The following is a 22,071-nucleotide window of genomic DNA, read 5'->3' on the forward strand; positions in this document are numbered from 1 at the left end:
AGAATATAAAAATGTGTGTTTTCTAAAGTGCAAGCTGTCCCAAATATAACGACTGTGAGCAGAGATTTAATTTAACCCCATTTGTAAAAATCTGGTAGTCTAGAGCAACTAGGAACTTCTGGGAAAGAAAAAGAATAACATTTCCAAGATGCTTCAATCCAGAACCTTGCCACTACACACGCAAAGGAAAGACACTTCAAATACCTATAGCCATTAAATATAAATCAGTATCATACTTCATCTGTCTTAAAGTTTAAATTTTATACTGTCACAGAAAGCCAAGCCTAAAGAAACCAGAGAAAAGAACCAAAGGAAAAGGTACATGAACTTACACTCATTTTCCTTTAGTTTCACTGATATTAACAACCTTGAGAAACCTGGGAGGTGTGCTCTCAGGCCTGCTGCTATTTTTCAGCCTCCTTTTGATTATGGGACAATTTGAGTGGTGTTTTTTACAGTTAATTTCTTCAAACCATATACTGAAAGACAGGCTGAAATTGCTCAGGTCAATGAATGCACAGGACTGCAGACAGGCAGCTCAAGCAGTGGCTGCATACTATGGCTTTTCTCCATTTCCCACAGTCTACTTTCACATTCTTCCATTTCCTGGTAAACAGGAGTGGAAAGGCATGGTTAACACCATGTTAATTGGGGCATCCATGTGACATCTACCAATGTCCATTCTGAAAGGTGTATCTGATCCATATTTAGGAAAAGAGCCTCTATTACATTACATGAGAACTTCAGGAAGATTGATGCTAATGCAGCCCTACCAGTGCTAAAACAAGTATTTAATTCAGCTTTTCATCCATACCCAGCCATGGGCAAGGTTGAAGCTGCACACACAGACATAAAAACTGATCCTGACGACAGGTGTTACTAGAAGATTCCCACTCTAGAAAAGGTCAAAATATCACTTTCCATACCATTCTGTAAATTATCATGTCAACAGTTGAAGGGCTAAGTAACCCGATGCTAACAAGACTGCAAGCTGACAGGTAGCAAGCTTGATGAAAAGTCACCACAGACAAGTGGTGACTGCTTCTCCTCCAGTCAACTCAGGGGATATTTACTGACTCTCACCTAACTGGGCTTAGGTGATGTGTTTAGTTACCGGAGAGAATTCTCCATTTTGCTTCCATCTTCGCTCCATAAAGATAAAACCAGCTATGAGGTGGCAGGTCTAACACCTCTCTCGTGGTATGAGAAGGCATTTGATAAAGGAGACCTGAGGGTGATAATGTTTGTTATTGCTCTTTACAAAGAAATGCTATGTAACAGATACTAACACTTAAAACAGCAACCTCTATTAATCAAGGTTCAGTGAAGAAAGCTCTCCAAAAAACAACATTTGTAATTAAAAAACCCAGGAGACAACAGGGAGTACAGCAACTGAAGCACAGGACTATAACCAAGTTAGAATATTCTACAGGAAAGACTGCGATAATGTATAGAAAATATCAGCAGAAATTTTCATTCCTGAGATAGACACCTGAAAGTCTTTACCAACACACTGTGTGTATGTGTGCTGTAACATATATGAAGAATGAGACAGAACAGGCAATATCCCTCCCATTAGCAGTAACATTCAACAAAGGGTGCAAAAAGAAAGAGAAAGCTCTGTGAGAGACAGTAACACACAGATTGATTTGCATGCTGGAGCTCTTCATATTTTAGACTCCCTTGCACCTACCTTGACCTTAACTTCAGCCCATTTTCCCCAGCAGACCTCTTTTCTCCTCTTTGACTTATGCTCAATTTACACAGGTATGAATTTTCAGTCCCACTTTCATATTCAAAATTAAATGCAAACAGTCTTTCCAGAAAAATATAACTGTACCACAACACAAGAAAACAATGCATTGAGAATCAAAGAAAATTATCTTACATTTCCAACCAATCCTATTAATATATTTGTCGCACACAAGGTAGAAGAAACAGGTTGTCAAAGAGTGTATGGTATCAAAAGACACAAAAAGATTAATAACATAGCAAGGGTGCTGCATCCAGTAAAGAGGAACAACATGGGTGGGCAAGAAAGAAAAAAGGTAGTAGGAAAATCAGAATTAATGCCAATATAGCATTAACCTAATGGCAAAAATATAACATCTCATTTTCTCACCTTTATGGCAAAGATCACTTTGGTAAATACAGTCTGGATAGAGTAGAAAGGTGATTAGGATCTAGGAATATTTGGGAATTCCTACAATATTCCAAAAAGTTTATTGCGACAACAGCACATCGTAACCAAAGATGAGAAATAAACATCTCATTTTTTTTTCTTTCTCTTGGTTTAATCTGAATACAACTCAGATGTGAAGGAGCAAGTTGACAGAGGTAAGGTTGCCCCCTCCACCTCAACATCTTTAACAACTCCTGACACCAAGGTAAGATGCTGGACAGCAGTCATTCTCCAGAGAGCCAGAGCTGTGGCAGCGCTGACAGTGGTGAGCTCAGTCTGTTTAATTCTAGAGTACACCATCTACAGACACATACAGAGATAAGATGCTTGATGAAAGGCTCAACAAGTGATCACAAGCTCTTGAAGCTTGTGTTGAAATTAAGATTGTTTTTCAGAATTTCATCCATTCTTAAGAATGCAATGTATTTGGCACCACTAAAAGACTTCAAATTAAAATTGAAACCTCATGTCTTCCAGGGGTATTCTTTAGTTTCATCACAAGTTATTGAGTCCACCTGTAAGACTCAAAACATGTGGCCCAGTTTATGTAAGAGGTCAGATTAGATCATTGTAATGTTTCCTTCTGGCTAAAAGTATACATATACACTTCAAATGTGCAACTCCAAGGGAGATCAAACTAGGGTTTGACCTTGCATTCTTGTTTAAATGAATGACTGGAATATCAGAAACCAGTTAAAGCCCAGTTACTGGACAAGTTTGAAACCTATTAATAATGTTTAAGTATTACACTAAAACAACATTCCAGTTTTTATTTTAATAAAATTAATTAATTTATTTACATAGATGAGGATAATCTTCCTTCCATATTTAGACTAATACTACCACAAACATATATAATTATTCTTGTAACGTAGCAACTCTCTTTGGTCACTTTCTATCATCACATCCACACCTTAAGTTACAAGTGGTCTGCACCAGCAACTGTACAGGGCACTGTCTCCTGTTTCAGCTGCCTCAATAAGCATTTTCTGTTAGTCCAACATGCACATTCTCACCTCAGCAAAAGGACTGCCATTCCTTCTGCAGTAAAAGAACTTGACTCTGATCTGCAATGGAAAGTGAACTGTGCAGAACTTGACATTACAAGGAAGATTTCAAGCAAGACGTGGACCAGCTCACCAAGCAGAGAATCAGACAACTGCAAGGAGAGCTGGCACCGAATGCAGATCAAAAACCTTCTCAACAGAAGGCTCCTTGACAGTGAACCAAGTATTTCTCCTGGGAAAATACAGTTCAGATGGCATTTGGCATATCTGCCCAAAGGGTTAGGGCAAGAAGAACTGCAAGACAAGTTGGTAACTACCAAGCAGGTAGGTACATTCAGTCTGATCAGTCTGAGCACAATCAGCCTTGACACAAAACCTTTCTTTTCTAAAAACAGTTCTGATCCTCACAGTCAAACATTACAACTACACTTTGCAAAAGTCTAACCCTAGACTAGGTAGCAGTTATTGCATTCCTTTGTCTAATAACACCTAGCGAAGCTAAGATAAATGAATGCTATTAACAATAATCAACAAAGTCTTTTCAGAGCCTACAGACTGATTCAGCCTGCAGAGATACAGAATAAACACTGCTGAAACTAGACAGTTGTGCTGAGTCTACTCCACACACTGTTGAAGCAAAACAAATTTGTTAGCTAACAGAGACAGCAAATCTCAAGCAAAACTATTCACATCCATCTTCACCATAATTATAAATCTCTGGGCAATTCCCAGTCTTCTGTACCACGGTAAGTGGAAGCCTCACTTCCCCCAAGTGCATCAAAGCTAACAAACCTACTTTATTGTGCAATTACCTTCTAGCTTTGATCCTACATTCAAAGTCCCAGAGCAAATGCAGATGGCTTGTTCCTACAATGGTTCTCACACAAAGAGATTCCCAATGAACCATAGTATTTTTGCACACAAACTGATCGGGGACCAACACACAGTTATCAATTATTTACACAGAGGAAAATCCTTCTCCAGTTGTCTAACACTCCCAAGCAGGTACAGAAACCAAGGTAGGAGTAGTACATATCTTAAGAAAAATTGCTACAAGAATTTCCAAGATTAGCTAATTGATTCTACGTAAAAATACATTTAGACTGTGTACTTCTACAATTTTCACATTTAAAGACCTGGAAAACAGAAGGACAATAAAACTACCCCAATACAAAGGTAAAAATCGCTAGGCATTGCCATTGCTCAGCAAAATCATTTAACTAAAGGGAAAAGCACCATACTGTGGCCAATACAAACCACTCCGAACTTTAAGCACTTATTAGAAAATGGAGTTAGGAACAAACGGGACTATTACATTATAGTCTGCCTCCAGACTAGGACAAGGATACAACTGCTGTCATTCCTGCAACAAAAATCGATGCACTACACTACAGTAAGAAACTGAACCTGAAAACCAAAACTTTGTTAAAAACAGAAATTTCTTCCACTTATCAGGTTACTATCAGAAAAAGCTCAGCTCTCCAATCACTCTACCGATCCATCATAAAGTGCTACCATAGTCTGTATCTTCTCCCTCACAGCAATATTCCCTACTGTCTCACAGCTGTTCTACAACACATTTTCACTCAGATATCTTCAGGACAGTGATCCAAAGATACAGAAGCAAGCTATGCTGTGATGGCCATTATGCAATGTTAACGGGTTGCAATATATCTCAGCAAACCAGAGATCGCTGCTCACTTGAAGAATGTAAGAATTACACATAAGATATATAAGGGGTCCTTCAATTAAAAAGTTTATTTTCAAATACGCTACTGAGAATGGTCAAATGACATTTTCATCCAGTCATGGGTATTTTTCAAACATACCCACTTCTGCTCACCATAGATGGATGAGATTACAGATGCTAATGCTGCTACATTGCTCTCCACTTTGCCTCCTGACACCTTTTGGAAACAGAGGGATATCTAAGAATTATGAACCGGATAAAACATATTTGGTGGCTACCGCAGCCCAGATTACAGACTCCCTTTTGATTCTCCCAGCGCATGTTTTGCTACAACAGTGCTACTGCACAACCAGTGCACTGACCATAAGCTCAAGACATCAACTGCCTCATGTTCATCTTTTGAAAAGTTCCTATACATTACACGTCCTGACTAATAATTGCATGACAGGACGTATATAGGAATAACTAACAGGTATATGTGTTTTGTTTCTGTGTTGTGTTTTCTTCTTTGAAGACAGAAGTTTACTTTTCAAGACCCTATTTATAATCAATTCCATCTATTCAACTTGCTACACATCAGCATCTCAGAGAACTGGGAAGGGTGTGGGAGTGGGCATGAATCCTTACGTATGTATGGATCCAATCTACAACCTTAAAAAGAACAAATGACACCTGCACAAGGGAAACAACATCACACACACCAAGTAAAATTGTTAAAGGCTATAAATAGTGAGACTCAAAGAAAAGCCAAAGTCCTGTTGTCAGGAACCCTTCCTCATAGCTAATGAAAAAACAGGAGCATTCCAACACATATTTGGGCAAATGATAACACTGTGCTAACTGAAACAAACAAAAAATAGGTTGTTTTTCTTTTTTTCCGTCCCTAGAGCACTCACCACAGTAGCATATTGGGTCATGGGAAGCACAGCTATGGCCTGTGAAAGCCAAGTCACAGTCACCTATCCCACATACCCATGCTAATCAACCTCTGACTATGGAAAACCTGGACTTTCACATTAAAAAGTATCTCTCTCCCGTAAAGATTTTAACCTGTCATCTCAAAATACATACACCAAAATATGTGTTTACAAACATACTCTGTTTTGTCTGTAAGCAAGGGTATCACTGTTTGTTCAACTCGCATTATATGGGTTTTAGTTTAAAATTATTACATAATCTCCCTGAAGACAGGGAGTACAAAGTAAAGGCAGTTTAACATTTTATTTCACAATTCTTACCTTCAATATTAACAACAAACAATTGCCTGATGTTTAAATATTAGCAGATTACACAGTTGCCATGGGACACTGTGGTTGTGTGACCTTCATTCTTGCTAAAGCTCTGAACTGAAAGGTGAAGCTATCAAAGAGGGTACTTGGAAATAATTTACAGTTTCATGTGGGAATAAAAAATAATCCAGTGAAGACCTATATTGCTTGTGTAAGGCAGTGACTATAATCCAAGGGGTTTGTCTGCCATTGACTTGCCACACCTCAATCAAAATTTTTAAAGAGTTCACAATAACTCTCCATAATTCACATAAGTTGTAAGATACCTGACAACAATAATTAAAATCTTCTCATCTCCTTAAGAAACCACGGAAACATTTGCAGCATTTTAATACATTTTAATTACAAACTATTCTGATTTTAGCTTGAATGATTTTGGCTTCTCATCTGTGAGTCTATTTTATCACAGATATTTGCATAAAGCAATAACTATTTCATTAAAACATTAAATTTACTTCTACTGCATTACCCTCAGAATGTTTTTGTGAGATCACTTGGTTGCAGTGGAAATAATGATGATGATGTCAAATTGAACATTTTGATTTAAAGACAGGAATTTAAAAATAAAATTCTTAAAATTACTTTCAGGAAAGCATTTTTAGCAGAGGGGAAAACAGCATAAAACCATTTTTTTTCCAAGAAAGAGATTTCTATTTTCTTTGAGGTCATTGCAGTCAAACTAAACTCTAAAAATACCAGATTAACAAACACAGAGTGGTGTTTAAGACACTAGTGAAAATCTAGCACTATTCTTTTAATGTCTCTGTAACCAGGAGCTCTTCCATGTTATTCCTTGGACGCTTGGGTTGATGTCAACACATGGACATCACAAAATTAATTCAGAACAGCATGACCACCATCCCATAGTATCCTACTTTTTAGCACCAACTGTCAAAACTGTAGCAGAATTCCAAGAAACTACTTTCTGGCCAGTTGATCCAGCCCTTTGAAAGACAAAAGATTAATGCTTTACATAAAAAAAACCATGGAGTGATCAATGAGTGATTCCACTGCACAGCTTTCATAGCCTGCACTACCCCAGAAAGTCTTCAGTGAAGAGAAAAAACCAGGAGATCTCACACTAGTTTTCATTACATACCCCTTTCATCAAATTGTGGGTCATACACAACAAAGTACCCCCAGGTTTTCAAAGCCACAAAAGAATTGTAGGCACATATTCTGTATAAAACTTCCTAAAAACACTGAAGGAAAACAAGTGTATTTGGCAGTCTTTCTGTGCATATCTTGCTAAGCTACTTCCATCTTTTTCAAAAGTTTGGTGCCCTCTTTACTTCCTTCTCTCCACACATCCAAAAGAAAAAGGGAAAAAGCTGATTTATTACCTTTAACTTGTCAAAGGCACACAAAATAAGGAACTACTAAGTGTTACTTCAATTATACAGGACATGAATGTTTGCACACTTGAGAATTAAGTATTCTGGTTTGGGCTATTCTCATACCTGAAATACTGAATGTATATGTAATGGAAAACAAAAAGCAAATGTGAAGAGTTTTACAGTCATTATGAGTTTTACGGAGGGAAGCTCAAAACTTCTGTAGTATAATGTTCAACAATGCAGAAGAGTGAACCTGCTGCTACACACCAGTCAGTCTTGAAAGAAAAGATGCAGAGCAAGTGACTGATCTAGGTCTGTGAACAGAGTAAAAGCAATTGCAGAAAGTTTGTTGTTGCCATGTTTTTCTTCCTTTTGAACAGCATCAACATGGGACTAATTCATGATCTTTAGAAAGTAGTTTCCAGTTAGACTGACACACAATGGCAAGCAGTCTTAGACAGGTGAAGTGACAGGAAGGAGGAAGGCTGACTTGATGTCAGTGACAAAAACTATTTTAATGGAAATGTGAAATTATTCAAAAATTTCTTCTCCTAAACACGTGAAGATTTCTCTAGTCAGATTCAGACTGCACAATGGGCTGAGAGCAGGAATCAGGCAGACGCAGTATTTTTACATACTGTGTTTTTCTAATGGCTTTTCATACTCAGTGCCTCACTTAAAGGTTTCTTCTGTCAAAGATCTGTTAAATCAGTGATGTTTCATCAAATAGTAGTTGTCAAACATGATAAAGAACTACAATAATAAAATACGTGACCAAGAGGTTTTAGTAGCCAAGGATCCAGGGAACAGTGGAAACAGACTGTATTTCCAAGGCACAGAAAAATGACAACAGTAATGAACAGTCTGCTGTTTGTATTCAGTAATTCTAATTTTCAGACCTCTTCCATCCTAAAATAAGACCTACATATCAGGTCATGCAATGGATGGATGTGACAGGAAAGTTGCACAACAAAGGACAGATGATAATGCTTGACTGCTATTGCAGAACACATCTTTCAATTAGGTCCTTTAAGTAAGAAGATTCCTGCCCTGCCACTGATATGGGCAACATTCTAGACTCTCTCTCACACTAACAGCACACACCAGACCCCAGACTTGACTAAGCAGAAGTAGAGGACATCTGGTGTAAAGGACCTGCAAAAAAATGCAAAGCCACACCATAAACACACACTACTAAGAGGCATTAAGACAGGACATTTTATTTCTCAGTACAGGAAACCATGTGTCTACACATTTGAACACAGACCTTTACATCAGAGTTGCATGCACAGACATAGAATCTTTGTGTCAGGATCCTGCTGACGGCCTTTCATGTTTTGGAGATGTTACCTGCATTTTGATTAACACCCATCAACCTTTGATGAAAGATGTAGTCAGATGCCGCTCAAGCTACTCCAACACTGAATAATTTGATCTAATTTATTCCTTTAAAACTACTCTAATTTACTGCTTTACTTTGATGAAGTGGGCACATTTGGTAACTTCCCAGAATTAAATATCCATTGGCTGAAGCAAAAACCCAAAACCCCATAAAAATGATGATTCTACTGGCTGAGAGAATTCAGGGAAGTTGGGATGAGAAACAGCAACTTAAAAATAAAGACAATTAGAATTTCTTCCTCCTACTAGCTGGATGATTGGCATTTGGTTTAGGATCATCCTTGTGAAAGCATCCTCCCCTATGACAAAATGCACTTTTAGGCAGTATGCAAACATCATCAGGAGGAAGGTAGAAAAATGTGTGCCCTTCCATATTCTGAAATCTATTGGCATTTTTCCCTGTACACAACATCAGAATGAAAAACAAAGCCCAGAAAGTGCTAATTATTTTTTCTCCTCCTCTCCTTCAAAGCCAGCTCTAAAAAAAGACTCCAACCTGACAAAGAACCTTCTTTGAACCTTCCATTTCCTGTTAAGTTTAAACTTACCTCCTCAGATAAAAATGAAGCTTGGCTCCAGGAAAAAAAATTTTTAAATACTCAGTGAATAAAGATCAGACAGTATTCATCTACAGAAACTGAAAAATGTGGAAAGATAAATACAAAACAGTGCATAGATCTGGAAAAATCTGTGGTCAATGGCATTTTACATAACAATCGGAATTCCAGTAAATCAATTTCAATTACAAAGGAAGTGGCAACAAGATAACAGTGTCACAAATTGATAAACTCTACTGGGGAAATGACAAGTGAAATTCAAATACATCAGATCACTGTTCTCATCCTTTACTTAAAGTTTTCAGTCTAAAAAATGTGTTCAACTGTATAAGAAACATTCCCTCACACTTCCCTCCCTGTGCAGTTCCACAACTGCTCCAGAATGATGTATTTTAGATTTGCTCGACAGCTGTTTAGCTCAACAGCCATAGTTTTAATACTTCAGAACAGTAGTTACATAAAAACATCTGAATTACAGAACCACAAAATAACCTGAGTTGGAAGGGACCCACAAGGATCATCAAGTCCAACCCTTGGCCCTGCACAGGACCATTCCCAAGAATCACACCAAGTGCCCAAGAGCATTGTATAAACACTCCCTGACCTCTGTCTTGGTGCTGTGACCACTTCCCTGGAGGGCTGTTCCAGAGCCCAACCAACCTCTGGGTGAAGAACCTTTTTCTAATATCCAACCTAAACGTCCCCTGACACAACTTCAGGCCATTCCCTTGGGTCCTGTCACTGGTCACCAGAGTAAATAGATCAGTGCCTGCCCCTCCTTTTCACCTCACGAGGAAATTGTAGACCATGATCAGGTCTCTCCTCAGGCTCTTCTGGAGGAGGAGGGAAAACAAGATCTGCTTCTATGTATTTATAAGGTTGGCTAACACCTATGGTGATCTAGCTACATAACATCTTCACCTGTATTCTAGCTTTGAAATTAAGTTTACTTGTTGCAATTCTTCAATTACCCTAATCATCAAGGCCATAACAATCATAGTTGTAAAAAGCACATGCATTACTTTTCTGATAGGTCCCCATAATTGCAAAAATAGCCTTTTAAAGCCCTGAATTTTTTAAACTGATGGAATTTAAAAAAAAACAAACCTAGACTTTAAGAGTTACAGGGTATATTATCTTCACATGGGATTGATTCACAGTGGGACCTGAAGACTGGAAAATAATTTAAAAACTACACCCTTCAAGTGTAATGCTAATACCCTTCAAGTAAAACTATTCTTCAATATTTCTGTTTTGAAAAGAAGACACAATGAAGTTCCAGCTATATAATTTGTGGCTAATCTCAATATAATCTAACAATAGTTCTAAAGATAACTACAACTCTAGGACTATCATTGCCAGCTCACCAAACCTTGGACCTTAGCAGGTGAATTCTGTATTCTGGTAGCTTCTAGCAAATAATATATGCTGGTCAAAAAGCATTTAATGAGCTTTAAAATGCTCCGTTTATAAAGGATTTTTCTTCAAATTACAACATATCATTAACTATTTGCCTCCCTGATCAGTCTGTTTTCCTGTCAGACATTCCTGTCCCAGATACCAAATAGAGGTGCTGGAGTACATTTTTTATCTGTTTTCTGCAAAGCACTGCACGTCACAAAATGGTGATCTTAGAAGTCTGAATAAATAGATGTTTGTGTTTCTCTCCACGTTACATCAAATTTTATTAATCTAGTAGTATGTCGTAAGATACAGTGTTAACATCTTTTTTCATTATTTGCACCTGGTTTTAATCAAAGATAAGCAGTAATAATTCAAACAGCACTAATACGGCTGGGAAGTGTTCACCTGTCATAAGGATAGTTTGTGGAGCAAGAATTAACAGTTTCAAGAGAGGTTACCTGTCCTATTCATTGCAATCACAGCCACCTAAAATATGAGCAGTATGAATGCCAAAAATGTGAAAAGACTACGGAGACATGACAGCAGATGTGCAGAGTAAAGAAAATTTGTCATTTAAGAATGGAATATATTTTAGAATAACTAAAACAATCACAAGTTGCAGTAGTACTGTTTATTACAATAAACTTAATTGCAAAAGTTTTCCAAATATAAGCAGGTTTAAAAAAAACCCAAAAAACAACAAAACGAAACAAAAAAAAAAACCCAACCAACAAAAAAACCAAAAAAAACCAAACAAACACACAAAAAAACCCCACAAAACCAAAAAAAACCCCCACAACACATAGACAAATCCTATAAAAGGTCTCAGGTGTCTGTTCCCAGAGTACCCTCCCTCCAGCTCTGGAGCCTCTGAGATCAGGTCTTCTGCTGACGGGATAAACCAGTGTTATTGATGCTAACATGGACTGGCTAGGAGAGAGCAAGACAAAGGGCATGTGGAGATCTTAAGTCATAAAGGCAACAGTAACCTAAACCACAAATGCATGAAACCTCTCTGTAGCTACATTTTTCATTTTGACCTTCATACATTTTAATATGGATAATTCATAAAATGACAGAGTGCTTAACAACTCACATGTGTATCAATCATTTAAAAACTACCAATCAAAGGAAAAAAACACAGATTATTCCATGGCACTCAAGGCTCCTTCATCTTCAGCACTACGGTCATCCACCTTTAATCTCCCAAATTTCTGGAGAGTTAGGATTTCATTTCTCAGAGTTAGAATTTCACCAGCTGCCTGGCTTCTACAGACTAAAGCTGCAGTCATCTTCTCTGTGTGGTGGTGAGCTAAGGCTGATCAGCACTGTCAGAAAAACACGTAGGGACCAGCTAGGCTAATCAAGGCAAAAACCACTATAAACTTGCCTAAAGCAAGTGGCAGTTACTCCTTCTACAGCAGTCAGGTCACATCTGAATACATAAATAAGCCAATCAGAGACACATCTTTTAAAAAACAAAAACACAACAGTAGAAACCATTTGCAGGAGCAATCTGATTTTTTACTTCTGCTTCCTTAGAAAACTCCTTTTAAGAATGTTCCTATCAGTCCAGGTATTAGGCTATATAGAGAAAATGGGACAAAATACTTTTAAAGAGCTGAGTATAAATATTTAAAAGAAAAACTACAACAGAGCTTTCTTGGTGTTTTTTACTTTCCTTCCTTCAATTTAAATTGTTGCCCACTGGCATGTAAATAACTGCCAGTTATTTAATAATAGTGGGTAATTAGTTGACCAATGAGTTCTATGACAATCTCACAATTTTGCCTATGCAGTATTACAGTTACATCCCCATGGCTACATTCTTGCACCATACCTCCTACCTTTAGGGAAAAATCCCTACAACCTCTATGGCTATCCCAGCATGAACCATGGCTGACAACTTACCAGAAGTAAAAAACACTGCCTTCTCATTTCTCTGCTGATCAGTAGAAAATGCAAATGTATCTATAAATGCATGGCAATCAATAGTCCTATGGTAGTCACACTAAACAACCCTTCGCTGGTTTCCAGCTTAAGGTATTTCTGTGCTCAGTGCAATCCATATAACTCTTTAAGCTGCTTTGCTGTGAACTGTATTAAGGAACTGATCTGATCTGATGCAAACAAAACCAATTTATATATCCTAAAAAAGAAAAAAAAAAAACTGTGTCACTTTTTGCCAAGTCAGTTATCCACTCCAATGCATCCCAGCACCATTACACTATCCTACTATTGCCACTGAATGGTTATTTAATGGAGTCACAACTTCATGGCTGCTGCCAGCTTTTAAAAACTGCAGTGCCCTGGCAGTTCAGGAAACAAACAGGTACCTCTTCATACCAAACCAACCACCGGAACAGTTGCAGCAAGTTCAGCCCTGGTATCAGAGCAGAAAAACAATCAGCCCAGCACCAGGAAGGTAAAGAACCATTCCCAGAGATGTCGTCTAACCTAGCCTTGGCTTTCAAAAAAGAACCAGTAAGCTCCTAAAGCTATGGAAGTAGTGATGATACTAAAATTTTTAAAGTATTTTGAAAAGGTTTGGCTATGTGGGCACAAGTCTGCCCATCTCAGTGCACTCTCTACAAATAAAATGTGTGTTTCTGTATTTGCAAACTCCACTTTGCTCGGCCTCTGAGGGTCAGATCCATCAGCACGCTCCACTACCTCAGTCACAGCATGATGCAAAAACCAGTCCATCTACAAGCAGAAAGTCACATGCGATTTAAGGTTTTTAGGATTCTAGAAGTTTCACCAAGGTGCACATCCAAACTGCCACAGCCCTGATTTGAACATGTAGAGACATTTCAGACACGCTGACCAGGCACCCAGCAACCAGCAACCACACATGCAACATGTCTACTGTACATTGGCAGTGAGCACCAGGCACAGCAATGCTCCAAAACTGTTGCAGCTAGAGGCATCGTTCATGCAAAATGCATCAACACAGCTGGCAACAGAGAATCCAAATCTCCCTGCCCCCAGCTGGGTACCCTGATTGATTGAAACTGAATGAGGTTCTGGCCCACTTCTCTTGCCCCCAGTCCTTGTGTTGCATTATAACTACACAGTGGTCCTGCCTGAAAAAGAGGTGCAAACTTTCCTGTTTATAGATCCCCCTAGGACTTTTCCTCATCCCTGTCCTTTTACTTCCCACTGGCTGCCTTAGTCAAGCACACTGGCTGTTTTGGTACTGATTCCTGACACCACTAGTAGGTTTCCTAATTCCAAAGTCAACTAGGTAAAAAAGTTAGGCATGGAGATATTAATCTAAAGAACACCAAAAAATCATCTTTGCCTAAACTGGCTTTCACATGGCCAGAGTGTAAGGCAGATCTCCAAGGAGACCTAAAAAATGACCTTACTTAGCATTAAAACACTTCTTGCAGGCTGCCATGGCATGCAGGACATCATAAATATATTAATCCAGCAGCTGATGTCAGGGACCTAACATGTATCCAACAAGAGAAATGTGATTAGTTCTGCAACAAGCTGTATTTCTTCTGTTTCTTCTGTAAATGCACATAGTTTGGTGTACATGCATTCACTTTGCCACTCTCTCTCTCTCAAATGTTTCTTTTCTTTCATCTTCAGAGAAAAAGAAAAATGCCAACAACCCATTCCTTATGAGCAATTTCATCCTTTAACACACTGGATTTTGTTCAGGTCAAGTAACATTTTTGGTAAAGAATATAATTGCAATTGCATGTTTCTAAGATCTTGTAAATAGCATGACATTATTTTAAAAACTTATGAAAAATGCATTTACAGTGTTCTTTTAAGTGTTTTAACACAGCCTCAGCTGAAATTGCTTTATTCCAAAGCAATTGAATATAGAGTATTTTTATAAGGACCTCTTTGTCTCTCTGCAAATGACTGAGATACAGATATTTTTCAGACAGAAAATGCACCAGAAAATATGCAACCTTACATTTTACTAGCCATAGTTATCTAGCACCATAAAACATCAGTTGCTCTGTTTATGAAGATTATGTTGCAGCTAAAGTGAAACAGCATGATTAGCAGAGTCAAGTAGTGCCTAGAGGCCTTATGCAAGTTTAGGTTTGGCACCATACAGCTGCCAAACACAAGCTCTATTCAGTATGGGAAAGCATTCTACAGCCAAAGCAGAGGCAATTCCATAGATCAAAAGCAAAAATGAAGCTAAAATTCAGCCACACATTCATGCCATCTTCCAGGAAATACAGTATCACATACCTCCTTGTCATACTCCTTGGACAACATAGACAAATAAAATAGATATTGGCCTAAACAAGGTGGTCAGAAGACACATTGCAATCATTCAGGGCTGTAAGCTTGTCTACATTACAGCTCCAAGAGGAGTGCCTTTAACGAGGGGTTTGAGGCACACTTGGAAGAGCTCCTCTAACCTCCTGGGACACAAAGCTGCATAGAAAGATAAGATTATTGCCTGATGTGATAAAATCTAGGTAACTTTAAATACTTTTCCAGCAGGCATCACAATAGAGAAGATGTACACATAACTGCTGGGTCCAGTAGCACTCTCCTAGGCTATACATGAAGCAAAGTCACCCTGCAATTCCTCTTACAGGGACACCATAATGGAAAGGAGCAAGTCTCAAAAACTTGCCAAAACCACTGGCAGTTGCAACATGTGATGCCATCAGTATCTAACATAGCAACATAAAGCAACCTCTTTCACCACCTCCTCTTGCCCCCACCCCGCTCTGACGAAGAAAGGTGGGTCAGAGAGGAAATAGTAATACAAAGACACAAGTAAACTCAAGCAAAGACAAAAACCCCAGTGTAATAAAGCTTTTCAGGACAACTCAGCATCCACTGCAGAACAGAGCTGAATGGACTTTGTCCACAGCAGAGTTGCTCCGTGAGTGTCTTTCCTGGGATTATTCTTGCCAGTGGGCCCTGTAACAAGCTGTGAGCTTTGTGAGACTGAAAAAATCCTCCTGAGGATAAACATCACAAGCAAAGATTTATGCAGTAAAAGAAACCAAATTAAACTAAACACATAAACTATGACAGGCAGGACAGTGGAGTAAATTACTCAGCTTCTCCTCTGAGTCAGTTGCCATCATCATTCATGCTACTTTGTACTTGGAAAAGGTCTGAAGTTATCAGCACTCATACAAATTCAATGTCCCTCTATCAGGCAAATTCTGCTCTCTTAAGAAATCAAGATGCAGTAATAAGTCATCAGCAGCATAAATACATGTTTTTTCTGAGGGGAAAGTGGAAAGAAGAGTCTTATGGTACACACAGTGTTTAAGAATTTACATATTTCTGCACAGATCCAAAATACAACTACGCATCAGCAGGCACTGCTGGACCTGTACAGACTAGCAACAAGACTTTCCACATGGGTATTACACACTTCTATCGTATCCAAAAAAACTACCATGCTACCATTAAGTGCCGTGACATGATTAAATCTACAGTACATAAACTCCGTGGTGCTTCAGGGAAACAGATTGCTCTCTCCTTACTCACCAACCACTTTCCTCTCCAAAACTGATCTGAGTGGCTGGAGCCTGTCCACAATGGACTCCACTCCTTTCATGGACACAGTAGCCCATCATGATGCCAGAATCCCTCACCTCTTCTTTTCTGAGGGCCCAACAAATCCATGTCCAATGCAATGCAATTCTTCTCTTCCATTTTGCTGGAGGAAGGGAAGAATGGCACTATTGAGGGCAAGAAGAGTGAATTCAATCTGTTCCCAGGCACACCCCACACTACTGCTAGCATAGGAGAGAGAAGCACAGAAGGGACTGAACAAAGAAGCACAATGAAGCTGTATGATGTACAAAGGGACACACTGGGTGTGCATGGCAGCAAATTAATCAAAGTGGCATGGTTGTACCAGCATCCAATAGTTTTGGCATTGTTTGCAATCACGTTTATTTAGAATTGCATTGCCATGGTGCCTGCATTTCAACCACTGCTTACCCAAACCTCACTAATTCACATCATCCAAGGCACACACTGGATTGCTTCCGCAGACAGAGAGGTTTGTAGAGTCAGGGCCAATGGCATCAATCCCTCACAAATCTCCAATTGACGCAGCTAAGATGATGCATCTTGCGGGACTGGTATGTTCAGTGTGAAATGTCTGACAACAGTAACTCCAAGATATACAAGGAGCCTGTGACTGGGGACTAACTACCTTTGATATGACAAGGTTTAGGATTTTAAAGGTAAATGTGGCAGTAACCAGAAACAAAATTTAACTCCATTGATACAGCTTCCACAATAAACAGTTTCAGAAAAACACAAGAGAAAGGAGAATTAAGAAAAAATGTTAAATACATGAAAACTGCATAACAAATTTTCTTTACCTTGCATTAGAACTATCCCAAATATTGTCATATAAGTCAGCAACAAATCTCCTTCTGCTATATTATTGATGTATTTCTGACAGTCAGGCATTTGTTCTTTGAAAAACACATGCACTTAAAATTAAGCATGCAAGCAGTCCCATCAGGTACTGATGTACGGTTCATGCCTTCAGTTGAACAGTCATTTTACAACTACCTTTTTTAGCATGCAATATTTGTGGTCACTTTGTTCATAAGACAATAATTTAAAAATAATTTATACATTCTGGGTAGAACCGGCAACCAGTATGGGCCCAATGGATAAAAGTTCACATATGGCGCACAAAAAACCAATTATATTAGAAACAGAGATTTCCACAACATTTAAAAATCAATTCCTGTATCATTATTATGCAGTTATTGAAGTTTATTCACATGCTATCCATAGCAGAAATAAAGTTTAATTCAAGTGGTTCCATGCTATGCCCACTGTTTTTACAGTTTTCTGGGCTTTGATTTATCTACCAAAATTATTTGAGCTTGGAATTTTCATTAATGCAATTTTTAACTGTTTTGAATGGAGCTTTGTGGTTATGAAATATAAAGTTTGAAAATATTACATATACTAGCTCCCATTATAAATATCAGTTTCTGACCTTAAGTTGAACAGACAAAGTAGCACAGTAGCAAAGGCAAAATCAACTACAGAAAGAAGTCGCATTGAGACATACCTTAGAACCTCCCACTGAAAATATGTTTGTATTTTACCAAGCAGTAGGACTTTAAAAAGACAGCAAATCACACTTTGCACATGCATGAGACAACAACTATGCCCAGAACTGAGTAGCAGAATAGGGATCAAGGGTAACTGACATTCACTCAACACAAACATTTAATTTTGCTGTAAAATACACACCAGGTGAATGGCAAGCAGCATTAGCTAGGCTATGTAAATTCTCTTTAGAACTATCTGACTAAAGGGCAGAAAAACAACATTGTGATTGCATTGTTAAACACTCAAAATGAAGAAATAAGCAGGACACACTGTGTAAAATACTAGTGTTTTGTACGTGCATTACCATGAAGACATTCCACATAGCCTCTTTTTCCACACAGTGCAGAAAAAGAAGCCAGTACCCAGGTTGGTAATTTAGTTATCAATGGGTAAAAATCTACTTAAAAATTGCACCTGTTTTTCACTGGCAATTTGTATGAATATAATTTACAGTGGTGTTTTCCCAAAAGAGTTTCAGAAAATGTTTTCAAAGTTTAAGAAAAGACACTGATGTGCAATATATATTGTTTAAAATGTTGTATAAGTTGCAAACATTGAGCTATTTACAACGAAGGAAATTAAAGGGGGTTGTAGTGCCCATTTCTTGATACCTGAGTGCTTAACTATGGAGCCTTAACAGTATCCCATTTGGGTTTCCTTTTGACAGACTGAATTCCTAGAGTCTACTTAAAATGTCAACATTTGAAATCTTGCAAGCAAAGACCAATTACATTCAATCCCAAAGACTAATATGCCTAAAAGGGTATAATTAAAAAATTAAAGGAAGCGGTCATGCAGGATACTGGCAAGGAGAAAGTACTCAAGAAATTTTAGAAAAAGCATTTAACTCACCAGTCCATTGTTTGGCTGAGGTGAAAAAGGCAAACATTACTGAGATGCATCAGTGAGGAAGTTAGAACACAAATCAAGGCCCGTGCCTGCAAGCACATGCGAATAACTTCAGGCCCAGAAGATCTTTCCGTGGCAAAGTTATTCATATGTGTGCTTGCAGAACTTCAGCTCATATGTTACCCTCAAAGTACAAAATGCTACTCACATTTTGCTACTGACCTCAATAAAAATAGAAATTCGTTAAACTGTGTTTAACATTAACTGCTTCAACTGAAGAAGACAAAAACCACCTTGAAGGTAATGTAATAATTAATCCATTCTAGCTGCTCACAGTTCTAGTTTGTTTGTCTGGTTTTTTAACATAAGTGTCTCAGAACACATTTACACTTATGACCAGAAGCCTTCTTCGGAAGCTATGTGAGGACTGTACAAGATGGGGTACAAAGTGCTGTATCTCTGCTTTGCAATGCACCAAGAATGTTTATGACATGAGGATTAAGCCATTATTCTTTTTATGGGGTATCTCTCTGCCAAGCCTGATGTAGGCCAAAATGTACAATATTCAGTTAAGCATCTCATAAAGTGCTGAGCCTTTCCAACACATGCTTGTGTAGATTTTGGGGATCTGAACTGTGTAATAAATCTAGCTAAACGAAAAAGGACACCATGCAAATGTGTAGCATGGAGCACACCTATTAGACAAACACTAACTACAGATACAGTATTTTTTAAGTATATGACTAGTATAGGCTCAAATGTACTGTAGATTACAAACCACTGCTCGAAGAAGAGAAAATAAGTAAAAGGTTCAAGAATTCTGTGAATGGAAGATTTTAAGTCTTTGAACACCAATAGTTTGGTAAAATGTAACTGATACGTTGTGTGTTATGGACCAGCGGGCATTCAAAAAATTTTTAAAAGGCTAGATAAGGCAGCTGAGATTCACAAATAGTGAACACCAGATGTAGGAATGATTGTTTCATATACACTAGCAATGAGGAATCAAATATTGCTCAATCCATTAAAACGGCATGCAGGTCAGATAACCGAAGTTGTTACTGAGAAAGGTGCTGACCAAAGCAGCTCTGTCATGAAGTAGCTGAAATAAAGGAGCACACAACTGAGGCCACACTGAGCCATGTGATGCTTTGCGTTGTTTGGGGAAGCTTTGTTTTCTGATGTTTCCTCAATGTCATTTTCACCACTGACTTCAACAGAAGAAGGATATGGAATAATTTCTTTTTAAAGTCTGAGTATTGAAATATGACACCTAATGAAAGTAGTAAGTTTTGAAACACCAACACTACATATAATTCTATCTGCCATTAGATATGGCCTTGAGATAGCCAATGGCTAATTTTTTTTTTTCTGGGATGAGAGTGTATTATTAGGTGACTAAAAAAACTATTTCAATTTATTTATATTTCTGATCAGCAAAAAAGCATAAATAGCGGGTATCAACTTGACAGGAGAGCATTGAGAAATGAAAATGGTTGGAAATGATAACCCAATGTGAAAACAGAAGGTAAAAATAGGTACATGGAGAAAAAGGGAGAAAAAGTGAAAAGGGACTATTGTGCTAAGGCCTGCAAGCAGGACAGGGCCAACATCTGTGCCCACTCTGGGACCCGCTAGCCACCAAGAACCCGCTGCATCCTCTCGTCCAAACAAACATGTGTGTCCGCATGTACCATATGTGCGTACATGTATTTTTATGCATCTGTACATTAAGTAGGTGCACGGCGGGGCTCCCACTGAGGCACCACTGGGCCCCACTGCGCTCGGCGGAGCCTCGGCCGGGCCGGGGCAAGGGTGCCAGGCAGGGCAGTGCGGGGCCGCGCCGGGGACAGCGACACCGACACCGGCACCGGCACCGACACCGGCACCGGCACGGACACGGCGGGACCGGCGGCGGGAGGCGCCGCGCAGCGTCATTCACGCCGATGATGCACGGCAAGCGGAGCGCAGGCCCGCTGCTCCCGGCGCGGGCAGGTGCGGATCCTCGCCGCGCCGGCACCCAGCCCCGCCGGGAGGGAGGCCGCCCGCTGCCCACCCCCGCTCCCCCGGGGCCGGCTGCGAGCGGCCGCCGAGCCGCGAGGAGGAGGAGGAGGAAGCGCCACGGCCGGGTTTCGTCAAGGACAGGCCCGAGGTCAAGCCCGGCAACCGCCCCGCCGCGGCCCCTTTCCCGCCGCCGCCCGCCGCCTGCCCGCCCGCCCGCCGGCGGCGGTGCCTTACCTTGGCAGCCATGCTGTGCCCGGCGCGGCCACCCCTTCCCGTCCCTTCCCTTCCTCCGCTCCCCTCCCTTCCGACCGCGGCACGCAGCTTCCCCGCCTGCGCACCAGCCCGCCAGCGCCGGCCGTCACCGCTCGCTCTCACAGGCAAGGACGGGGCGCCGCCCCCGCCCGGCCCCGCCGCGGCCCCGTGATCGCCCGGCACAGTCCGGAGCTGCCCCGCGGGCTCCACGCTGCGCGCCGGCCGAGGCGCCGGGAGATGCGGCCTCGGGTACCGGCGGAACGGCGGCCTTTTGGGGCGAGCACCGCCTCATCCCTGTGAAGGGCCCGATTGCCCTGCGGGTCCCTCCGCGGTTACGGCTGGTGGCCCAGCGGGCGCAGGGGGACTCGAAGCTCTTGGGGGCCCTGCAGCCCCTCCGCCCGCTGGACACGGTGACCGTGTCGCCAGTTGGTGACTCGTGCTGCTGACCCCGGGGAATGCCCTCGGCGTGTTCGGAGGATACCGGGGCAAGCAGCGGAAGGATGCCAACAGCTTCACCTCAAACCCTGCTCCCCTGCCCAGCTTTCCCTCAAGACAGACTGCTGTTCGAGGGATGTTTCATCCAGTTGCTGCATCCCCGGGCATCGTTCTGGGATGTCCCAAGAACGAGCTATGCCATCAACCAAATTTTGTCAGTGTTCTAGTTCCTAAGTCAGCACGAAGGTGACACACAAGCAGCCCCGCTGCAGGCCAGGGCTGTGCCCAGGATGAGCGCAAGTGTGGCACGCTGAGCCTCGCGGGCGGTTTGCAGACTGCCCAGGACAGCCTGCCCGGGCACGTTGGGCAGCGCACCATTCGGGATGTGGGCCTGTGGCTGCCTCCAGGACTATCGCCAGGCTGCCCGTGCCTGCTCTGGCTGGACTTGGGGCTTCTGGGGGATTTTAGGATAGACTAGGGTTGGTGGAAGTGGCAGGGAGCTTGCCACGTGTGTGTAACTAAAAGGTTGCTTATAAGAACAGCTCTAGGGCAAGTTTGCGAGTTAATAA

General features: G+C 40.5%; 1 protein-coding gene across 4 annotated transcripts in view; it reads right to left on the bottom strand.

The window, feature by feature from the left end:
* SLC25A13 (solute carrier family 25 member 13) overlaps window positions 1-21,194 on the bottom strand; it is a 102,126-nt gene extending 80,932 nt beyond the window's left edge. The window contains exons 1-3 of one of the 4 annotated variants that reach the window (XM_085050767.1): window positions 21,050-21,076; window positions 18,815-18,829; window positions 15,092-15,106 (exon numbers count right to left, since the gene is read on the bottom strand). In XM_085050767.1, the coding sequence (XP_084906893.1) occupies window positions 15,092-15,106; window positions 18,815-18,829; window positions 21,050-21,061 (42 nt within the window). In that variant the 5' untranslated portion in view covers window positions 21,062-21,076. Of the gene's footprint in view, window positions 1-15,091; window positions 15,107-16,467; window positions 16,533-18,814; window positions 18,852-21,049 lie in introns of those variants that run through there. The other 3 variants (XM_085050768.1, XM_085050766.1, XM_085050769.1) reach the window with 3 other exon arrangements.
* Between the last annotated feature and the right edge of the window lie 877 nt (window positions 21,195-22,071).

Source organism: Lichenostomus cassidix, chromosome 2, assembly GCF_008360975.1.
Source record: "Lichenostomus cassidix isolate B80296 chromosome 2, HeHo_3.0, whole genome shotgun sequence".
Lineage (NCBI taxonomy): Eukaryota > Metazoa > Chordata > Aves > Passeriformes > Meliphagidae > Lichenostomus > Lichenostomus cassidix.